General features: G+C 55.4%; 1 protein-coding gene across 2 annotated transcripts; it reads right to left on the reverse strand.

The window, feature by feature from the left end:
• Positions 1-976: 976 nt before the first annotated feature.
• On the reverse strand, positions 977-18,417 carry SLC26A9 (solute carrier family 26 member 9). 2 transcript variants are annotated; one of them, XM_061362846.1, is made up of 21 exons: positions 18,052-18,417; positions 12,007-12,148; positions 11,302-11,441; positions 10,911-11,021; positions 10,457-10,632; positions 10,094-10,258; positions 9,412-9,564; positions 8,997-9,079; positions 8,635-8,782; positions 7,881-7,994; positions 7,418-7,495; positions 6,770-6,865; positions 5,378-5,484; positions 4,808-4,877; positions 4,469-4,561; positions 4,189-4,305; positions 3,368-3,670; positions 3,120-3,174; positions 2,585-2,730; positions 1,791-1,868; positions 977-1,194 (listed from the first exon to the last, which is right to left on the reverse strand). In XM_061362846.1, exons 2-21 carry the CDS (start codon positions 12,129-12,131, stop codon positions 1,147-1,149), a joined length of 2,406 nt encoding a protein of 801 aa, XP_061218830.1. In that variant the 5' UTR covers positions 12,132-12,148; positions 18,052-18,417; the 3' UTR covers positions 977-1,146. The 2 variants fall into 2 exon arrangements, with proteins under 2 accessions (XP_061218830.1, XP_061218831.1); XM_061362847.1 differs by lacking the exon at positions 18,052-18,417 and adding an exon at positions 13,598-14,243.
• Between the last annotated feature and the right edge of the window lie 460 nt (positions 18,418-18,877).

Here is an 18,877-nt window from a genome sequence, read left to right on the forward strand (position 1 = left end):
ACGCAAGCAGAAACTGAGGTAGAGAAATGGTGACTCAGGTACCTAAAACCAAAGCAGCAGGGTCCTGCTATTGCTTCCTTTGATGGGTGTCTGTGATGGTGCATGAAGTTCTGGTTTCCTTACATGAGACATCTGGGAGCTGGAGGAAAGCCCAATTTTGCCCCAAAGCCTTCTAGCAATGTGCTGGGGAATCAGCTCAGTAATGGATAGGTAGCTCAAACCTGCGCATTAAAGCTTGCTGATATTTTTAATAGAGAAATAAAATAGAAATAGCTTCTTAAATTATAATTTACTTTCATTATTAAGGCCATTATTTTTTGCATTCACGTGAAGATCACAAACTGTCCACTTTTGCTTCCGTTACTGTTCACTTTCTCTTGTTGACTCTTGCGTTTTATCCCAGTGCTGGCAATACTCTATAGGAAGGTTTGCAATTCAAACAAGGGAAATGGTTTCCATTGCAGTGTGTCTTTATCTTAAATCTTTTCTACCCTTATTGCCATAAAAGCCATACTGAAGGTTGAAATGCACTGAAGAAAGAAGGGGTGCTTTAAGCCTTGGCTTACGCTTTGATTTTTCAGGCTTCATATTGTCATCTTGTCATTACTGTCACAACATCAGCACTGGGTAAGAAGGGAAGGCATCAGGAAAGGGAACTAGAACAGCAGCTGTTATTAGCATCACTCCGATAGAAGAGAACGTCAGACTTGGGGATGGTGAAGCTCCCAGCTGGCTGGCTCTGTGTTAGTGAGGCAGGCTCCTTTGCCTGAGATGGTCCTGGTCTCACTCGGGCTGCCCCCCAGTTGCAGGCATAAAATACACTCAGATCTCAGTTTGGCTGCTGGGCCCCTTGGCAATAGCAAGTGATTGTTCTCTGTGTTAAGACACCTGCCTTGAAACGAACTCACTGCTCTTCTGTAGTTCATGGGATGGCATTTCCTGAGTTCCACAGGGTTTCTGCAGCCTGCTCTCAAGAGCAGAAGTAGAGCAGGATGGAGGGAGGAATGTACCGGTTCAAGAGGGGTGATGGCCTCTTGCTTTGCAAACTTCTTGTGTCCCCCCGGTAGAAGTGCAGCTCTTCACGAGGGGATGGGAGAGAGGAGGCTCTTTGGGAGGGTTTGCCTTGTGCTGAGGCTCCCTGTGTGCTCACAGAGCTGTCTGGGTCTCTGAGTGGAACATGCTGCCAAACATCTCCTAAAGGGCACACAAGACACGCTGGGTTAGGGCTGATGCGTGGCACGCACCCAGCAGCACAGCTCAGAAGCCATTTGGTCACACAGGGGAACGAGGGCAGAAACTCCAGCCCTTCCTTCCCAGCCCTGCTCCGCAAGGGAAAGCCGGAGGCAGGGAGGTCACTGTGCTTCCAGCCATGCATGGATAGCATGGGGAAGGTCAGCGCTGGAATGTGTCTCCTCCCATGGACCGGGGTTCAGTGGGTGCAGATAACTTCAGCATTAACAAAGGGTGCTGGAAAACTTGACCAGGGACTGTTGGGCTTGAGCTAAACCTGGTTCTCCAAGTTCACCCCAGTGCATGGAGACCACAGGTCTGATGTGTGAGCCAGACTGGATTGAAGGATTGCCCTGTGGGGAGCCAGGGCTGCTCCTCATCCAGGTGCCTGCCCGAGCTCCTGACAGGAGCTTTCAATCAGTGTTCAGCTATTGAAAGCATTTCTGTGTCTAGCAGTGTGCCTGGTGCAGGGGACTGCCCATCCCATCAATCCCAACCACAGCTTCTGATTGCCACCTTACGTCCACAGCTCAACGAGTGACCCTGGCACTAGAGCTCACCTCCTCCAGGTTCTTGAACTCTGTGCTGCCTTCATCCGCAGACTCATCATAGATGGAGAGCTCGGTCTGGTCTGGCCTCTGTGCCGGAGAGAGTCAGATCCATGAATTAGCAGAGTGTGGGGTTGGAAGGAGTGCAGAGGGCTTAAAACATCCCAAGTGCTCCCAGGGAAATGCCCAGGAAGAAGAGGCACAGAAGGAATCCCATTGCAGGGGTTTATCTCCTCTGACTGAGCTGGCATGTAGAGATCTCTCTGCTGAGATAGGAGATACCCTCACTTGTTCTAGGGGATAACTGACTGACACTGCCCTGCTTCCAGCTCCAGTTACCATGCAATAAACCAGCCTGCTTCTGGGGAAGTAGCCTGTGTTGTGAGCATGTGCCACATCCCTGCCTCAGCCTTTCCTCCTCCCACCAAGGGAAGCGTTCAGGGATGCTGGGGCTATTCCCGGACTGGTGAATGTGCTTTGCTTTCATCTCTGGGGGTCAAATTCTGCCTTTGTATGCGGCTGCATATCCCAGCCAACACCAAAATGAGGGCATAGTGTTGGCACAGCTCTTTTGGCTTCTCCAGGCTGGGCCAACATTCATCTCCCAGGTAGGGATTGAATCAATTCAAACCACAGGTGCCAGCCCAGACCTCAGAATTAGGAGGTGAAATGTTCTGTAGGATTTAGACCTTTGCTGCTTGAGATGAAGCAGAAGGGTGCAGTGTTGGGTTATTCTGCCCCTGTGCAGTGTGTAAACCTCACAGTAGAGTCCTGTGAGCTGGAGAGATCCTGGGGGGCAAATTTACCTCTTCTAAGCTGGGTGGGCGGACAACTGCTTTGGTATCTGCCAGTGCAAACAGGACGGCATCATGGATTGTCAGGAAGAGGTGGCTTCGGTCCAGGCCTCCTTCCTCAAAGACTCCGCCTGTGCTAATGTCATTGTAAACCTGGGCTGAAGAAAGGAAAGGCCCATGAGCAAGAAGGAAACCAAAGAAGGAAGGCTCCGAAGGCTGACAGTGGTCCTGTGAGCTAAAGCAGGGCTGGGATGCATGGAGAAGAAACAGGTCTGCTGCAGGAATTAGTGCAGGGATCTGTTTTCCTACATGCTAAACATGGAGAAGTTCCACCTGGATCCCTTCCCAAGTGAAAGGAGCTGTTTCACACACAGAGAACAGGGTTTCTCTTTCCTTTCTTCTGTTCTCTTCTTTCGTCTGGGCTAGTCTGGTCCGTCAAAGGCTGACAGCTCACACAGTTTGCATAAGGAGCACAAAAAGGTCTGTCTGCCAGGGGCACACGAATGGGGGGAGATCACATGGAAATGTGTTCTGTGTGGATTCTTACCCTGCACGTTTGCCAAGAACACTTTAATCCCGATCTTCTGGTAACTGGAACACAACTAGAAGGGATGAGAAGGGAGAGAGCGGATTAATAACACTTCTGCTCCAGCTGTGTATTTACACGTGAAGCCTTTGGTCCAGGGCTTTCCGCGGGTCCTGGGAATGCTGAAGGAGAAAGCCTCTGGTGAGGAGGGCAAACACCTTTATCCAAGCTGCCCAATTGCCTGCCTGTGTTTGGAGAACACAACTGACCTTGCCCAGCGCCTTTGTGCCCATGAGGTCAACAAAACACACTCCGCTCATGTCCAGGATGATGGTGTGGAAGCTGAGGTAGGGCGGTGCTGTCATCACAGGGTCCAGCTCTGCTGCAGGCAGGACAGTGCTTCCTTGTGCAGTACTAGTGCTGCCCAGCTCACTGGAGCCAGCGCCGCTGGGGGCTGCGGGCTGGAAGGTCACGTAGGAGATGCTGGCCCCGTTAGCGGTCGTCTGGTTGTTGTTGGTGTCTGTTGGAGAGCTGCCTTCAAAGTCCTTCTGGAGCTCTTGCAAGGACAAGGTCTGCAGCAAAGCAGAAAGGTGCAGTGAGGGCAGGGCGAGCCGAGGTCCTGACGTGTGAATGCACCTCAAGTAGTCGGTGGCAGGAAGTGGTTTAATCTGGACCAACTCCAGCCTGGTGCTGGACTGAAAGTCCCTTGGGGTTGGGGTACAGTGAGTTAATCTCAAGTTATTCCTGTTCACGTGCTTCAAGGCTGCTCCAGTGAAGCTGGGAAATGTGCTTCAGAAGGGCACGTCTACCCTGAAATGCTGACAAAGGGCATCTTTAAAGAAAGAGGGCAAGCCCAGTTCCTAGCAGATCATTCACCCTGTTCCCATCTCTACAGCTTTCTTAATCCCAGCCACTTCCTGTTCTGCTGCATCTTAAGGTTTAGGCTGTTGGGAGGAATGGAGATGTAGGTGGGAAGGAAAGGAAGCAAAGTGTGGTCAGGAAGACAGTGCAGAAAATCCTGTGTCAAGAGGAGCTGTTTGATGGGGACTTGGGGTCCCATTCCTCAACACAGGAACCCAGACCGAGTTACCTTGTTCTGCCGCAGCAGGAGTTTGGGTAGGTTTGGTGGTGGCTGTGCTGTGCCCTTCTCCTGCCGCTTCACGTACTTCCTCCTGGCCAGGTACACTTTGCCAGGATCCACCCCTGTCTGTGGGAAAGAGGCTTTGCTTTGGCATAAAGCACCCAGAGCCTGGTGCTTTGCTGCTGCATGTGGCCATCCTAGGCTGAGTTAACTCCGTGCAGCGATGCCAGAGGGAGCAAGGGCCGTCTGGGGCTGGCTGCAAGCAGGAGGGTGTTAGGGCAGCACTCACCTTGGCTATGATCTTCTCCCGGAAGATCTCTGAGTTGGCAAAATACAGTGGGGAGCAGTAGGTCACGATTTTAATGCCACTAAGTTCATGCACCTGCAACAGAGACAAGAGCTCAGCCCAGGCCTGCTGGGGTGCTGCAGGGTGATGGGGGCTTGGGGCAGCAGGTAACAGCAGCAGCTCTCCTGCTACCCCTGAAACCAGACAGCAGCCAACCTCATGGGCTCGAGCGTCCTCACCACACTGTGCCAGAGAACGGATGCTCAAGTGCCCGTGGCAGGGGTTGGGACTGGATCATGTTAAGGTCCCTTCCAACCCAAAGCGTTCCGTGTTTCTGCTTACCTTGCTGTAGGCTTTCGGGTTCTTGTAGATGTCAGTGGAAGTGATCTGGCCCAGGGCAGAGCCGTTTCGGCTGGGAGAGAAGGGGCAACCAGCGTTAGAGTAAGTGGTGGAGGAGAAGCAAACTGCTTCGCTCCACATTCCATAGCAGGGGATGAAAACTGGCTTCATGAAAACACCTCCATTTCATCCCTGCAGAGTCTATAGGGTACAAACCCCAAAGAGTCAGCAGTTTAAGATCCCAGGCTGGGAAATGTCAATAAAGGGCTTTAATGGATTAAACCCGGTGTGAAACCTTCACACACGTCCACGTTCCGAGCAGGGCTTTCTGCTGGGAACTATGCAGGCAGCTGGAGCGGATTCCTTCAGCCTTCCCCTGCCTTGGGATGTGCACAGGGCCGGCAGTAAATTAGCGCCTGCCATTCCTGTTTGCACATTCCAGGAGGACACCTGCACTCCCCCGGGCTCCTGCCGCAGCCCCTGCCCCGCTCGGGCCAGAGGTCGCTCATAAAAGGAATCTGTCGTGAGGTTTTCCTTCTCTTTTTGCTCTTTGGGGCTGCTCCCGGGACTTACAACTGGGTATGGAAAACCACGACCAGCACGGAAAATCCCACGCCCACAGCGACTCCGTAGGGAAGGCTCAGGAAGAAGGCGGACAGGAAGCTCACCAGCCAGACCAGCTGCAGGGAGAGAAGAGCATGGCACAACCTCTTCCTCTGCCATGGGCATGGGGAGGGATGGAGAATGGTTCTGTGCTGATATCCTGCACCCCAAGAACTACACAGATCAGGGTGAAAAGGCCAGGACCTGAATTCATAGAATCATGGAATGGTTTGGGTTGGAAAGGACCTCGGGATCATCCAGTTCATATAACCATATCCATATAACTGTATCCATACAACCATGCCCTCTGAGAATCACCATCAGGTTATTATAATCCCATCCTCAACCCTGATAAAACCTAACTTTGACCTGGGAGAAATCAGGGTAATTTTGATGTCAGCATCTTCATTCACATGCATTGTACATATAAATGACAAGAAGGGCTTCCCTCCATCCAGACTCCGCTCTGGGCTGTGAGGGATCCCTGCACTTAGTGCTGAAACAGGGGAAGTTCAGGTTGGAGATAAGGGAGAAGCTATTCCCTGTGAGGGTGCTGAGGCGCTGGCACAGGGTACCCAGAGAAGCTGTGGCTGCCCCATCCCTGGCAGTGTTTAAGACCTTGTTGGTCAGAGCCTTGGGTGGCTTGGTCTGGTGTGAGGCATCCTTGCCTGTGACAGGTGTTGGAACTGGATGATCTTAAGGTCCTTTCCAACCCAAACCATTCCATGATTCCATGTGTGGATGGAGGGTGCCTTTCCCTCCTGATCCCACCCCCGTGAGCCCTCTGCCTGCTCTGCTCACCCATCTCCATCCCTGTCTGAACACTGCTTTGGGGCAGCTCTGGACTCAGTCCAGCCCCTTTGGACTCCTCGTTTCCCCCATAGGCCGTGTGCCAGGCACTGGCAGGTCGCTGGCTCCGTGTCCCGCTCCATGGGAGCCCTTCAGACACTGTTGGTTTATGTCAGACCCTTCCAAATCCCGTCTCGCCCCCCTCACCCCCTGCCTGGGTTTATCCATCAACCCCTGCCTCGAGTCCTTATCACTGCGAGGGCTCTCCTCACCCTGCAGGGCTATTGTGTGACTCCTGCAGCCCTGACTGCGGCACCGAGCAGGGCCGGTTTGGCTAGTTCTGGGCAAACAGGCTCCCGCGCTTGATTGGCATTTACCCAGAGCAGGGAATAGTTCAGGCCCCTGTGAGCCGTGCGCTGAGCGTGACAGTGCTCAGCTGGGCTCTGCTGCTGCTCCGGGCCTTGGTGCTGAAGGGTTGGGAGCCAAGATCCCACCACGGGGGGCTGAGAGCATCCTCCTGCTCCCCAGAGGCTCTGCCCTGCGGCTGCGCTGCCTCCCGTGCCCAGCACTCACGCAGTCCAGCCTGCTCTTCCTCCACAGGTAGAAGGGATCCGCCAGCTGCTTGAGGGAGTTCTTGAGGTTCACTGCGATGAGGGCTCCCAGCACAGACTGAGGAGGAGATGGGGTTGGATCAGTCAAGGCTGCGTCCAACCTGGCCTTGAGCACTGCCAGGGATGGGGCAGCCCCAGCTTCTCTGGGCACCCTGTGCCAGCGCCTCAGCACCCTCACAGGGAAGAGCTTCTGCCTAAGAGCTCAGCTCAGTCTCCCCTCGGGCAGGTTCAAGCCATTCCCCTTGCCCTGTCCCTACAGGCCCTTGTCCCAAGCCCCTCTCCAGGTTCCCTGCAGCCCCTTTAGGCACTGGAGCTGCTCTAAGGTCTCCCCTTCAGGAGCCTTCTCTTCTCCAGGCTGCCCCAGCCCAGCTCTCTCAGCCTGGCTCCAGGGCAGAGCTGCTCCAGCCCTCTCTCTGGATGGGAAGGGCGACAGACACAGAATCCCGCTTGGCTCTGGGTGGGATCATTCACACTGCTCTCTCCTGCAGAGCCTCAGTGCAAACAGGCAGGAGCACCCGGTGCTGGCAGCAGTTTGCATCAGGGGGTTTGGAGCAAGCCCCTGCCCTGCCTCGGGTGCATGGAGCGCGTTGTGTGCACAGATGTGCGTTACCTTTGGAAGGGGCTCGAGGTAGATGCCCAGCGCCAGCATGGTCACCATCACCACCATGGCCACAAAGAAGCTTGCCACCTGCAGCAAAGGGGGAAAGGAATCGCATACAGAGACATCAGGGGCTTCCTAATGCACCCCCCCAACCCCCAGGCTTCTGTCTCCTGCTGCTCCAGCCCGTGGCATAACTGCCCTCTGCAGCAAGGCAGAGGTGAGGATTCTGCAGATCCCACAGATAACCCCAGCCCTCCCTCAGGCTGCTGGGGCAGGGAATCCAGGCTGGGATTTACAGCCCTGCAGCATGGCCGATCCAGAGAATCATCCCGGGAATGAAATGGGGCTGGGAGGGAGGGGGCTCTGCTTTAACCCCAGCAGCCTGGAGCACTCCAGAGCCGCAGCGGCGATGCCAGGCCGGCAGCACACAGCTCCTCTGTGGTCCAGGCGAGGAAGAGGAGAAGATGCTCACTTGTGACTTCCCTCCTGCCCCATCCACGGCGAGAGTGACGGAGAGGGCGCAGCAGATCACGTGGATTTTGAAGAAGGAGCCAAAGAAATTGCTGCAGCCCAGGGCCAGCATTTCCTATGGAGACAGGGACACGGCCATCAGAGAGGAGAGATGCCACAGTGGGTGTGAGCAGGAGAGCTGCTGCCTGAGCCTGGGCATCGCGTGGCCGGGGAAGGGACCCTGTGGCGTGTGCCAGACCCTTTCCTCGCACTGAGAGCTGAGCTGGGCTCTGCTGTAGCAGGGAGACCCGGCAGCACGATCCCGTATCAACACGTTGTCATCAGTTGACGCAGGCAGGGCAGGGCTCCGTGCGGTATGTGCGGCTGCTATTGAGAGCTGCCGCTGTGCCAGGGATGACAAAAGAGGGTTATTTAATGTCCTGCCTCCCGCAGTATCTGGGTGACACACCAGGAATCCAGGTCTTTGCTTGGTGAGAACCACACGTGCTCGTTGTGCTCCAACAGCAGCAAGCACGCAGCCTCTGCCAGCACAGGGCTCAGCCTGAGGCTCCCTTCCCCTTGCAGGCTCTCCGGTGCACACGGATGGATCTGCCATGTCCTCTCCCCGCTCCATGGCAAGCTGCCACGTGAGCCCATGCACGGGAGCAGCAGGGCTGCAGGAGCAGGGCGCGTTTGAAAGCCTCCCATTCACACAGCGAGGTTTTCCCTTCACGCCTGAGAGCTCCTTGGCTGCGTCCTCCCAGGCCAAGCGTTACCTGGTTGGGGTCCACGTCGTAGCCGTGCTTGGCTGCCAGCGTCCTCCCCATGGCCAGGTTGATCACGTAGCTCACGATGGCGAGGGAGAAGGCGGTGCCGATCATGTCCTTCCACTTGTGCACCAGGGGCAGCGTTGGTGCTGGGAACCTGCGCGCGGGGCAGAGGAGGGAAGCAGCTGTGACACGAGCGGAGCGGGTGCTTGGGAATGCCATAACCCCATGGACAGCTCGGAGGGATGGCGGCGCCTGGGTAAGGAGGTGCAGTGCTGGAAGGGGGCTGTCATACAGCAGGGAAGGCTGCAGGAGGAGGAGGAGGAAGGAAAATGAGCTGGAAGTTGAGTCAGACCCGCACAGGCACTTACCCCATGCTGATCTTCCCAACAACGGGCATGCCGTACTTCTCAGGCATGTTAAAGCTGCCAGAGATGGCAGTGGCAACTATTACCTGGAAGGACAGGGGATAAGAGAGCAGTGAGCAGAAGGAGCACGAGGTCTCTCAGGAGCACTAAGCTTGCTGTACTCCTGGGGCTGACAGTGCAACATTAGCACCAGATTTGGGCTAGGGAAGGAGAGACCTTCCCCATGAGTAGTTATGTTCCTCATCCTCAGCATCACCAGGATGCAGGTGCAGTGTAACAGGGATGAGATGGGCATCAAAGGTATCCTCCATGAGGATGGCCCAAGACATGTGAGGACCACATCATAGTCACTCTACTGTCAGGTAAGGAGAGGGACTGGCTCCTGCAGGACCTAAGGAACAGCTCACGTGTCACTTACAATGATGATCTCCATGGGGATGGGCATCCGGATCTTCTTCATGTACTTCAGGTTGAGCTCCTTGACAATGATCAGGAGCACAGCACTGACCAAGGCATAGACCAGGGAGGCGACGTTGGTTTGGGGCAGACCTTTACAAATGTCAATGAATGTCTAAAGGGGAAAGAAGAGGAGAAGGTGTCAAAGGGAGCCAGAGACTCTGGACAGCGTGGGCAGCAGAATGGAGATCATTTGTTACCACAATCCACTGCAAACAGCCTGAGAGGTGACGAGGGTGAGGGAAGCACTAGAAACCCTGCTGCTGAGATCAGCAAGCAGCCCTGGGGCTGTGCTCTCCACTTAAATGCAGTTCTAGCTGCATCAGTGGAGGACGCATCCATGGGAGATGCAGGAAAGCCCAGGAATGGGGAATGCTGCTCATAGGAAAGGTTTCTGTTGATCACAACTGTGCAAGGCTCCTGCTGTAAAGCACAGTTCATGTTCTCCCCAAATCCCAGGCCCCTTTCAGTGGTTCTAATTGGAAGCTAACAGACAGATAACACTGTAAGGAAACAATGGCAGCAGCATGGGACATCCGTATTCCCCTTTTCTCCACCCTTTCCTTCTCCCCAAGCCCCCCTTGCCCGGGTGCCTGCGGTGGGGTGTCACTGGGGAAGGAGGTGCAGGGGAGGCACCCACTTACATAGACGATAGCTAAGGGCCCGGTGTAAGACGGGACTGTCAAGCCGAAGACGTACTTGAGCACGGAGATGAGGATCTGCAGCCCTGCTGCTGTCATGAAGCCCCTGATGAAGGACTCGGAGAGGTAGATGGCAACAAAGCCGAACTGCACGAATCCCAGGCACAGCTAGGGCAGGACAGACAGGGGGGTGTCAGGAGCATGGAGCCTCTGGTGGGAGCCTGCTCCGCTCCGGGAGGGTTTCACACCGAAACTGGGATCCCCCCAAACCCGAGGCATCGCCCACTCCAAGTGGGGCCTCTTCTGGCACCTCCTGCCACCATCTCTGCGTGGCTGACACCATGTGGGAGCCATACGAGTCCTTACTTGGATGATGGCGGTGAGGCAGGCCAAGGTGGCCGAGATCTCGAGCCTGGCTGCCTCCAGGGCTGTGGTGTTCACACTGGTCTCATTACTGGTGTGGTTGAAGTACTGGAAGTCCGACTCCGGAGCCAGCTCATTGCAGACGTTGCCAACAATAATGCTGATGACTGCAAACGTACCTGCAGCACAGCACAGTGATGTCAGTGCCTTTCTCTAGAGAGCATCCTGTCCTGGAAGGCGTTTGGACCGAGTCACCCAGCTCATCAGCACAACCAGCCCCGTGGCAGGATGCGGCTGTGGGTCAGTGGGGTGAGATCCTGCTGTGCAGCCAGAATATGGGATCCCATAGACCCCTGGCAGACCAAACATGCCCGAACATCTCTATTCTGGAACACACTGAGTATGCCCAGCCAGTATTTAACTGCCTTGTGCAGGCGGTTGCTGTGCAGACTCTTACCTGGGACCATCTGATGGATGCCCCCAAGGAAGAGGTATGTTACCAGCGGGAAGAAGGAGGAGTAGAGCCCATTGACAGGAGGCAGATTGGCCAGGAGTGCAAAGGCCATCCCTGGAAAACACAAGGGAAATGGGTCTGTGAGGATGGTGTCAGCCCCTTGCCATGCTCACACTCATGCCAGCTCCAAGAAGGTGCTGTGGGAAGAGGCCAAGGAGGGCAGGGAAAGGCACCACAGAGGACAACAGGGACAATGAGGTCAGAGGCAGAGCTTAGGTGCATGCACATCTTCAATAAAGGCAGCTAATCCCCCCCAAACTGGACTTGTGCAGGCTTCTCCTTGAGCTGGCTTAGTGCCGTCCCCCCTCAGTGACCCCGAGTCATCGCAGCTCACCTTGCGGCACCTGGATCGTCCCCGCGCTGACCCCTCCGAGAACATCAGGCAGGATGTACTCCTTGATTTTATACTTGGGAAGCCACACGAGGATGGGGAAGAGGCTGAAGAGGATGAGCTTGAGTCTGGATGCTGAACACCTGGAGGAGACGGGGAAAACGAGCACTAAGAAGGCAGGAAGCAAGGGAGGGTCATCCTAGGAATGCCTCAGTCTTTCTCCCACAGCAAATCCTAAGCCCAGACTGCTTCTGGGTTGGCACATGCACTGTCTCTGCCAGCTAACGTGTATGGTCTTGCTTCCCTGTGCTACTGCCTCCTTCTTCCAAGCAATGGGGCTGGATTTCCAAGACAGTGCTCAGCCAGTTTATTCATCTTTATTTGCACAATTATTAATCTTCCTTTAAGGAAGGGCAGTGCTGGTTTTAATCAGGCAGCTGATACAAGGATACCCCCCTCATCCCGACATCCCCATTGGAAAAGACCCCCGCATCCCAAACACTCTCAGTGCAAACCGTTCCTGCCAGCAGGGAGAAACCAGCTCCACTTGCTCCAACACGATCTGCATTTCTCCTGTGCCTTTCATCCCCCCGAGCCCTGAACATCACGGAGGTTTCCCAGGGTGGAAATGGAAACTACATCCCCAGGGGTGAATTGCAGCCCAGCTCCAGAGCGAGCCTGGTCCCGGCTCAGCCCCTGCTCTGTTACCTGAAGAGGCTCCTCAGCTTGTCCCCAACGGGGTAAGTTCTGCTTTTCTTCTCAAACTCCTCATCGAAGAGGCTGAGGGAATAGGCAGGACGCTCGATGACGTAGCGAGGCCTGGCCTGGTTCATCTCTGGATCATTGGATTCTGCTCCCGGCACGGAACAAGAGGGAAAAGCAAAGGCAGGAATGTGAGTGGAGCCGGCCCCACCTGCGCTATAACAGACCGGACACCTCCAGCGCCTGCGAGCCCTCCCCACACATCTCCACCCTAAATAGTTTCCCTGTGGCGCAGGGGCAGGTCCTGGGAGTGGCTCCTCCCGGCACCAGGGGCTGCTGCTCCCCGGCACTGGGATCCTTCCCCGGCTCCCTGGAGGTGATGCTGATGAGCGGGAAGGGGACCGGAGCGCGCCCTGGGTTGTGCAGCACAGGAGCAGGGGTGGCAGCCTCAGCTCCGCCGTCACTGCCTCTTTGCCTTGGGCAAACCACTTGACCTTCCCCGTGCCTCAGTTTCCCCACCTGCCAGCAGGGTTGGCCGGGCTTTGCAAGGCAAAGTAGGTCCTGACTAAAGGCAGTTTCCACCCGAGGGCTCATTTCCACTGCCAAAGGAGCTCATTTGCATCCAGCAGCCATCCCGTCCCTCACTTGCCAGGGGACAAGCCTAGGAAGTGATGTGTGCAAGGATAACTGTTGCTGTTTCATTCCAGTGAGGAAGATGCCTGAATATCTGGATGCACTAGTCCTGCCTGGTGTCTGGGTCTTACCAAAGAGGGTAAATTCCACAGAACCCTCATTTTACTATGACCAGCGATTCCCTGGAAGTGGGAGAATCAGTCTGGAGAGGCTGGGAGTGGAGGAAGGAAGTGGTCAGGTATAAACCAGGGATCTTGGTAATTATTTGTGGTATGGCTTGTATCTAAGTGGGTCATTGCCCAACAGAGGAGTGGAAGAGGGGGTGGAAAAAGCTGGTGATTCAGGCAGGAGAATGCACCAAGAAACAACAGCCCCGTTGCTGAGAGCTCCCACAGTGATTTGAATGAGGGAGATCCTCCTCTCCCCTCTGCTGGCACTGCTGAAGGCGGTGAAGGCACTGAGTGCCCTGGCAAAATGCCCATCCACAGGACTAGGGTCAGCCCTGGCTGATAAGCAGTTACCTCGGGCTAGGGGCTGGAAGATGTGACTAACAGGGAGCAGTGGCCCAGCAGCCCAGGGCAGGAAGGGAAGGATGATGCAGGCACCTGAAACTTGGGAGAATTTAGGTCAATGGGATCATTATGCAAATAGGAGCTAATGGGATCCGAAAGGGAGGTCATGGACCCCACTCCTGCCTTGATCCTGGGGGCAATCCGGTGCCTTTGCTGTAGAACAGCTCCAGCAATGCTGTGTTTCTGATTCCAGGCTCTGGGAGAGACCCAAGTGTGTCCCTGGGGGGCAGTTAAGGCAAAGAGGAGACGTGTCCAACCCAATCCATGCTATGATCCTGTGTCCCTCTTCCTGCATTACCAGGTGCTGAATCCAGTGCCCTCTGCAGGCACTGGAGTCCCTGCGGCTCCCTTTCAGCTGGAGATACCCTTCCAAGAGCAATCCCAAGCTTTACCTCTCAGAGGATTGGTGCAGGCCAACACTGAGCAGTGTCCCAGGCTCTTTCCCAGTCCCGATGCCCATACTGGGAGCCCATCTGATAACCGGTCATTCCCTGCTTTTCCCACGTCAGGCTGCAGGAGCCTTGTCTCTGCCTCCCGCTCCCGTTGCTGGGCAGGTTCCCATCATACCCAGCCTTTCCCAGCTCCCAGCCCCACAGCTCTGCTCTCCATTGCCAGTTTCCATCGTGTGGCCCAGGTCGAGGTTCAGCAACAGGCATGTGAAGGGTGAGAACCCCGCCAGGTTCTGGGGCAAGAAGCCCCTCTTGGTTTCTGTCTGGGCTCCATCGCTTCCCTGCCACCAGCCAGCCTGGAGCAGCCGGCTCTATCCCAGCGCCTTAATGAATTTCCCTGCTGAGCGAAAGTGCTGGCAATCAGGGGAAATAATAAACAAGGCAAGTATCAAGGGGAAAATATCCCCATGATTAAATTCCATCTTAAACAAACAGGCTAATGATGTCAGCCTCTCGGACAGAGTCAGGCTCTTGCCTTGGCTTATCGCTGGCCTTGCCCTACATCAAACAGCGGGTTAAACCTCGGAGGTTTCACAATTAAAGGGAACCAGCTGCGGGACTGCTCCTTGCACAAAAGGCAAAGCCAGCTGTGCTGGTGGTGGTGGGATAAGAGCAGGGCTGCAGGGCCGGGGCAGGATGCTGGAGCAATGCGATGGGCATGGAGGGAGAAGCAGAGAGCCAGGGAGCAGGGTGTTCACAGCTCAGTTCCACAATGGTGTGGCAATGAAAGGACGAGTTCTGGGGGAAGAGCTCCACGTGCAGAGCTCCTCTTCCAAGCTTTCCAGGCAGCCCATTCCCATGAGGAGTGTGAAGTTTGGCCCCAGTGATAAATGCACTGAGAAACTGTGGCAGGCTGAGGACAGGCAGGGAATGAAGGCAGAGCTGCTGAGCTCCGAGGGCATGACGGGGGTGAAAGGTACTGTACCAGTAGATCATCAGCTAAGAGACCCATGGGCTCCTACCTGGCTGACCCCTGCCCCAGCAGCCTCAAAGCAGCCTGTGCATGCCAAGCATGGACCTTTTCCAGTGTTCATCTTGCGCATGCACTCACTGAGCTCTTATCTTCCATCCCTGCGCTGGTGATAGCTGTGTTTGGGAAGAGGAAAGTCACATTGAGGTTTCTGGCTAGTGCTGATAGGAGCCACTGGCATAAAGCCGCTTGCCTTCGCTGGCATAGGCATGGAAAAGGGACCCCAGACCAAGGAGCGGGAGTGGGGAAGCAATCTGTTCACTGCCTTACATGTGGTACAAGGGGCCGGATTGATCCCAGTGCAAGAGCTGGACATTCAGGGAATGCCTCTGCTACAGTTAAGGGAGCAAAAGTCAGTGCTCTGGAAACAACATTTCCTCCTTCGCCTGCCCCTTCTCCATCCCCCTTCTCCTTGCACAAGGCAATGCACACACAGGTCTGCTGATTGCTGCTCGGCTGATGGAGGTCTGCTCCCCTCCACATCCTGGGGGAATCCTCGCCGAAAACACCTCTTTCCCAGCAAAGTTGCCCAAGAACCGGTTGTAAAAAGCAGCTCCCCCCTACCCCAGGAGGCAAGGTCTGCCTGCACGAGCAAGCGCAGGTGCAAGGGTTCGGTTGCGACACCAGGACAAGGTCTTGACTCCTGCTCCCCGCAATCAGTGCCCTCAGCACTGAATCCACGGCGATTCCCAGCCTCCCGCTCCCGGCTCCGGCTGCAGGTGCCATGGAAGCCCTGGGGCAAGGCGGTGAAAGGGCCCAAGTGCTGCAAGGTCAGCGAGGAACCTGTCACCTCCTGCCCTGGAACCTGCGCTCTGCTTCCCACTGGGGCACGGGGCAGGGCGGCTGCGTTGCTGGGCTCTGCCCCTTTCACACCTCTGCTATGGGGCTGAGTGCACAGAGCACACAGGCAGGAGGAAGAGGAGGGTTTGCTGTCAGCCGGTTCAGGGCTTGCAGGAGGATGTTGTGTAATCCACCTCTATTGGATGCTCCCCGGTTGTTCCCTCTTTCTGACCTCCTGGCACCAGGGACCAGGCAGGACCGAGTGTGGATGATGGTCCACACAAGGGGACCCCCAGCATGTTCCTGGGGGTTAGTGTCTTCAGCCATTGCCCACACCTCTTTCCTCACAGCTAAAATCACTCTGATCCAATTGAGTTTCGTTTTCCCTTTGGCTCTGAATAGGGTTCATCTGCACCTTGCAGTGGGAAAGCCAGATCTGGATCCCATGTTTCTGGCACAAGCATAGAGGTAAAATCACCTTTCCCAGTGACGTGGGGAAGGGAAGAGGCAGCAGCAGGGCAGCGGTGGCTGTTCCCGGAGCTGAGCAGCCAGCACACCCGGTGCCACACATTGATTGCTCACATTTGGAGCTGGGGTTTAGCAGAGGCTGATGCTGGGCGAGCAGACGGATCGGTTATGGAAAACATCCTATCCCAAGAAGGGCTTTTAGCATCAGAAAGGGCAAAATGCCAGAGCCCATAAAGTTCATAAAGCAAAGCTGTTTCAATCCATTTTACCCCAAGCAGCACGCAAGGACCCGTCATGACGGCTGATGGAATGAACTCCAGACAGAGGGGGACATGGAGAAGGAGGGAGAGGGGTGCTGGGAGGTGTTAACTGGCCCTGCCTGACGTGGGGAGGCACGGAGGGATCCGCACACCACGGGTGCAGGGCAGGGAGGAGACATCCCTGCTTCCCTCCAGCTCCCCCCTTTCCATCCCGTGCTGCAGCCTCGGTGTTAGCATCCCCCTTTGGGAGCAGCCGAGTTCCTCCACTGCTGCACTGTTGCCGCGGGGCAGGCAGGCATTAAATCAGTGTGTTCTCCCTTTGCTTACATCAAATATTTGGCGTGTTCAGTAGGTGATTTCCATCGGGCAGATGCCTCTTTGCTGGTTCTAAGTGACCCAGCCCAGCGCAGGCACTGGGCAGGAGCCGGACTCTTGTTCTGCCGTCGCTGGGCCGGTGCCAATGTTTGATGTACCACTTCACACGAGTTTCTAACCAAACTAGCTCTGCACTTGGTAACCAGCATAATGAGATCTGCAGACATCTGCCAGCCACTGCAGGTGAAGCCAAAGGGTGTTTGTGGAGTAAAATGCTTGTATTCAGCAGCTCTCTGTATGCTGTTCAATGCAGCACAAGCCGGGGGCATGGGGGATCTGCCCCGCACTGACACAGGGGTGATGGAGCCTGTTCCTTGTGTGGTTTGATTAGGGATGGACCCATTGCAGCCTCCTGCTCCCCACATGCCTCCAACACAGACCTTGCCCTCTGCCTTTGAAGAGTAGGTGGGCAGTGCAAATCCCAAGGAATTACCAGGTTTGCAGACTGCAGCATTCCTGCACTTACCCAGGATGCCTGCTGCAAATGCTCCTTTGGGAAGGAAAAACACCTCTGGGGTCAGCCAGTCCATCCTTTCCCAGCGGTCGAGGATGAGACAGTGTTCCTGTACTGGAAATCTTCAGCTCGGGGCAGAAAAAGAGTGTGGCCAGCAACAAATGGCACTGCAAGGACTTATCTCCAAGGGAAATATTAGGACGGGTCCCCAGGTTTTCAGCTTGCTTACAAATGAGGTGTGGGTGAGTTTTATCAGGGCAGAGCGGAAGCATCCCCGCTGCGTGAGCAGCAGTTTACCCAGTGGAGCAGGCTTATGGGGATATCTTCTATTACCTGTGCATGAGGGCCACTGCCCAAACGGGACCTAAACATCCCATGAAATGACACTGGGAGCAATGAGAGATGCTGTGCTCAGTCTGGGAGCACTTCTCATTCCCAGCTTTAACACTCCTTCCTCATCTGGTTGCATGTGCACATGCCCCCATGCACCAGGAGCTGAGACCCTTTGCCTAGGGTAGATTCCAGCTCACAAACACTGCTCCTCGCCCATTGCCTCCAGGTGCCTGTATGTGCAAACTCTGCAGCATCTTCGGGGCAGGGACCACTTTCCATCGAGCACAGAAAGTTCTGATGACAACAAGGACCCAGAAACATATATATCAATGTTATATAAACCTATAAAACTTGTGTGAAGAGGTACATCAATATATTAATATAGATGTTATATATATATATATAAATGCTCTGTCTTTGGTATTGCCTCTCCTATCCCAGGCACTCCCCCCTTTACGGAGCGCAGCAGGAGCCAGCCAGGATAAGATGGCAGGATTTATTCTAGCAATAATGAAGTCACGCATTTGGCTCTTCCAGCCTCTCTCCATCAATCACGCCCTTGGATCCTTGGTGTTGCTAATTCCTGAGTAAATCTGCTGCTGGAAACCCCCCTTTTGCAAAAGGAGGGAGAAAAGAGAAGGGTCGGGGGGGGGGGGATAGAAGTACCAGTTCTCCAAATAGTGCAGCTCCCACCCGGAGCTGTGCAAATCCCCCACGCCCACCCAGACAAAGAGCACGATTGTTGGAGCGGGGTTACCTGCGCCGAGGAAGGGCCGATGCTGGGGGGGAGCCGCGATGGGGCGAGAGGTGCAGGCGAGGAGCTGCGCCAGGGCTGGGCTCCAAGCAGCCCGTGAGTCATTTATAAACCACCCCGGTGAAGGGGACCGAGGGCTGTGCTCGGCGCCTGATTGGCTTGGGGCAGGTAATTGCCAGCGAGTGCACCCAGGCTAAGCCCCGGAGATAGTCGGGGAGATAAGGGGAGATCTGAAGAGGGACAAGGGCTTTTTTGGATGTCCCCCTCCACCCCACCCCTTCCCGCGCTGGCTTGGGCCGTTTGATCACCTCTGCAGGTCGCTCTGTGCTCCCGGTCACAATAGCTCATATTCACCATCACCCGGCCCCCTCCCTCACCTGCTTTGGACCCGGGCTGGGAGAAGATGCTTTTGTTGGCCTGGATGAGGTGGGCAGCGTCTCCCGGCCTTTGTGCTCTGTCTCCGGGATGGACAATGGAGAGCATTGTGCCAGCGCCGGACCCCGCAGCTCGGGCTTTGAGGAGGGGATTGGCAGTGGAAAGCAGCTTCTTTCTGATTTCCAGGTTCAAAGGGATGAGAGGAATGGGGAAGAGTCGCTTCCTGGCCGAGTGGGGACAGCTTCCACTAGAGGAGGAAACAACCTGGTCTAGGGGAAGGTGTCCCTGCCCGTGCAGGAGGCTGGAACTGGATGAGCTTTAAGGTCCCTTCAACCCAAACCATTCCATGATTCTATTTAACATGTGGAAGGTGTGGGCTCCGTTCCCTTGTGTCCCCAGCCTCCACTGGCACCACTGCGCTGAGCTGTGCCTGGGCTCGTGGTCTCCTCTCCTC

The sequence above is a fragment of the Neopsephotus bourkii genome, unplaced genomic scaffold (assembly GCF_033783945.1).
Source record: "Neopsephotus bourkii isolate Nb327-2 ecotype Australia unplaced genomic scaffold, CSIRO-AGI_Nbou_v1 NB_1139, whole genome shotgun sequence".
Taxonomy (NCBI): domain Eukaryota; kingdom Metazoa; phylum Chordata; class Aves; order Psittaciformes; family Psittacidae; genus Neopsephotus; species Neopsephotus bourkii.

Coding starts and splice junctions, on each gene's coding strand:
- SLC26A9 (XM_061362846.1), bottom strand. CDS start 12,131: ATGAACCAGGCCAGGCCTCGCTACGTCATCGAGCGTCCTGCCTATTCC. Junction 8,783..8,996: donor GTTGGGAAGATCAGCATGGG/GTAAGTGCCTGT, acceptor CCCCGCGCGCAG/GTTCCCAGCACCAACGCTGC. Junction 4,878..5,377: donor GTGGTTTTCCATACCCAGTT/GTAAGTCCCGGG, acceptor CTTCTCTCCCAG/CCGAAACGGCTCTGCCCTGG.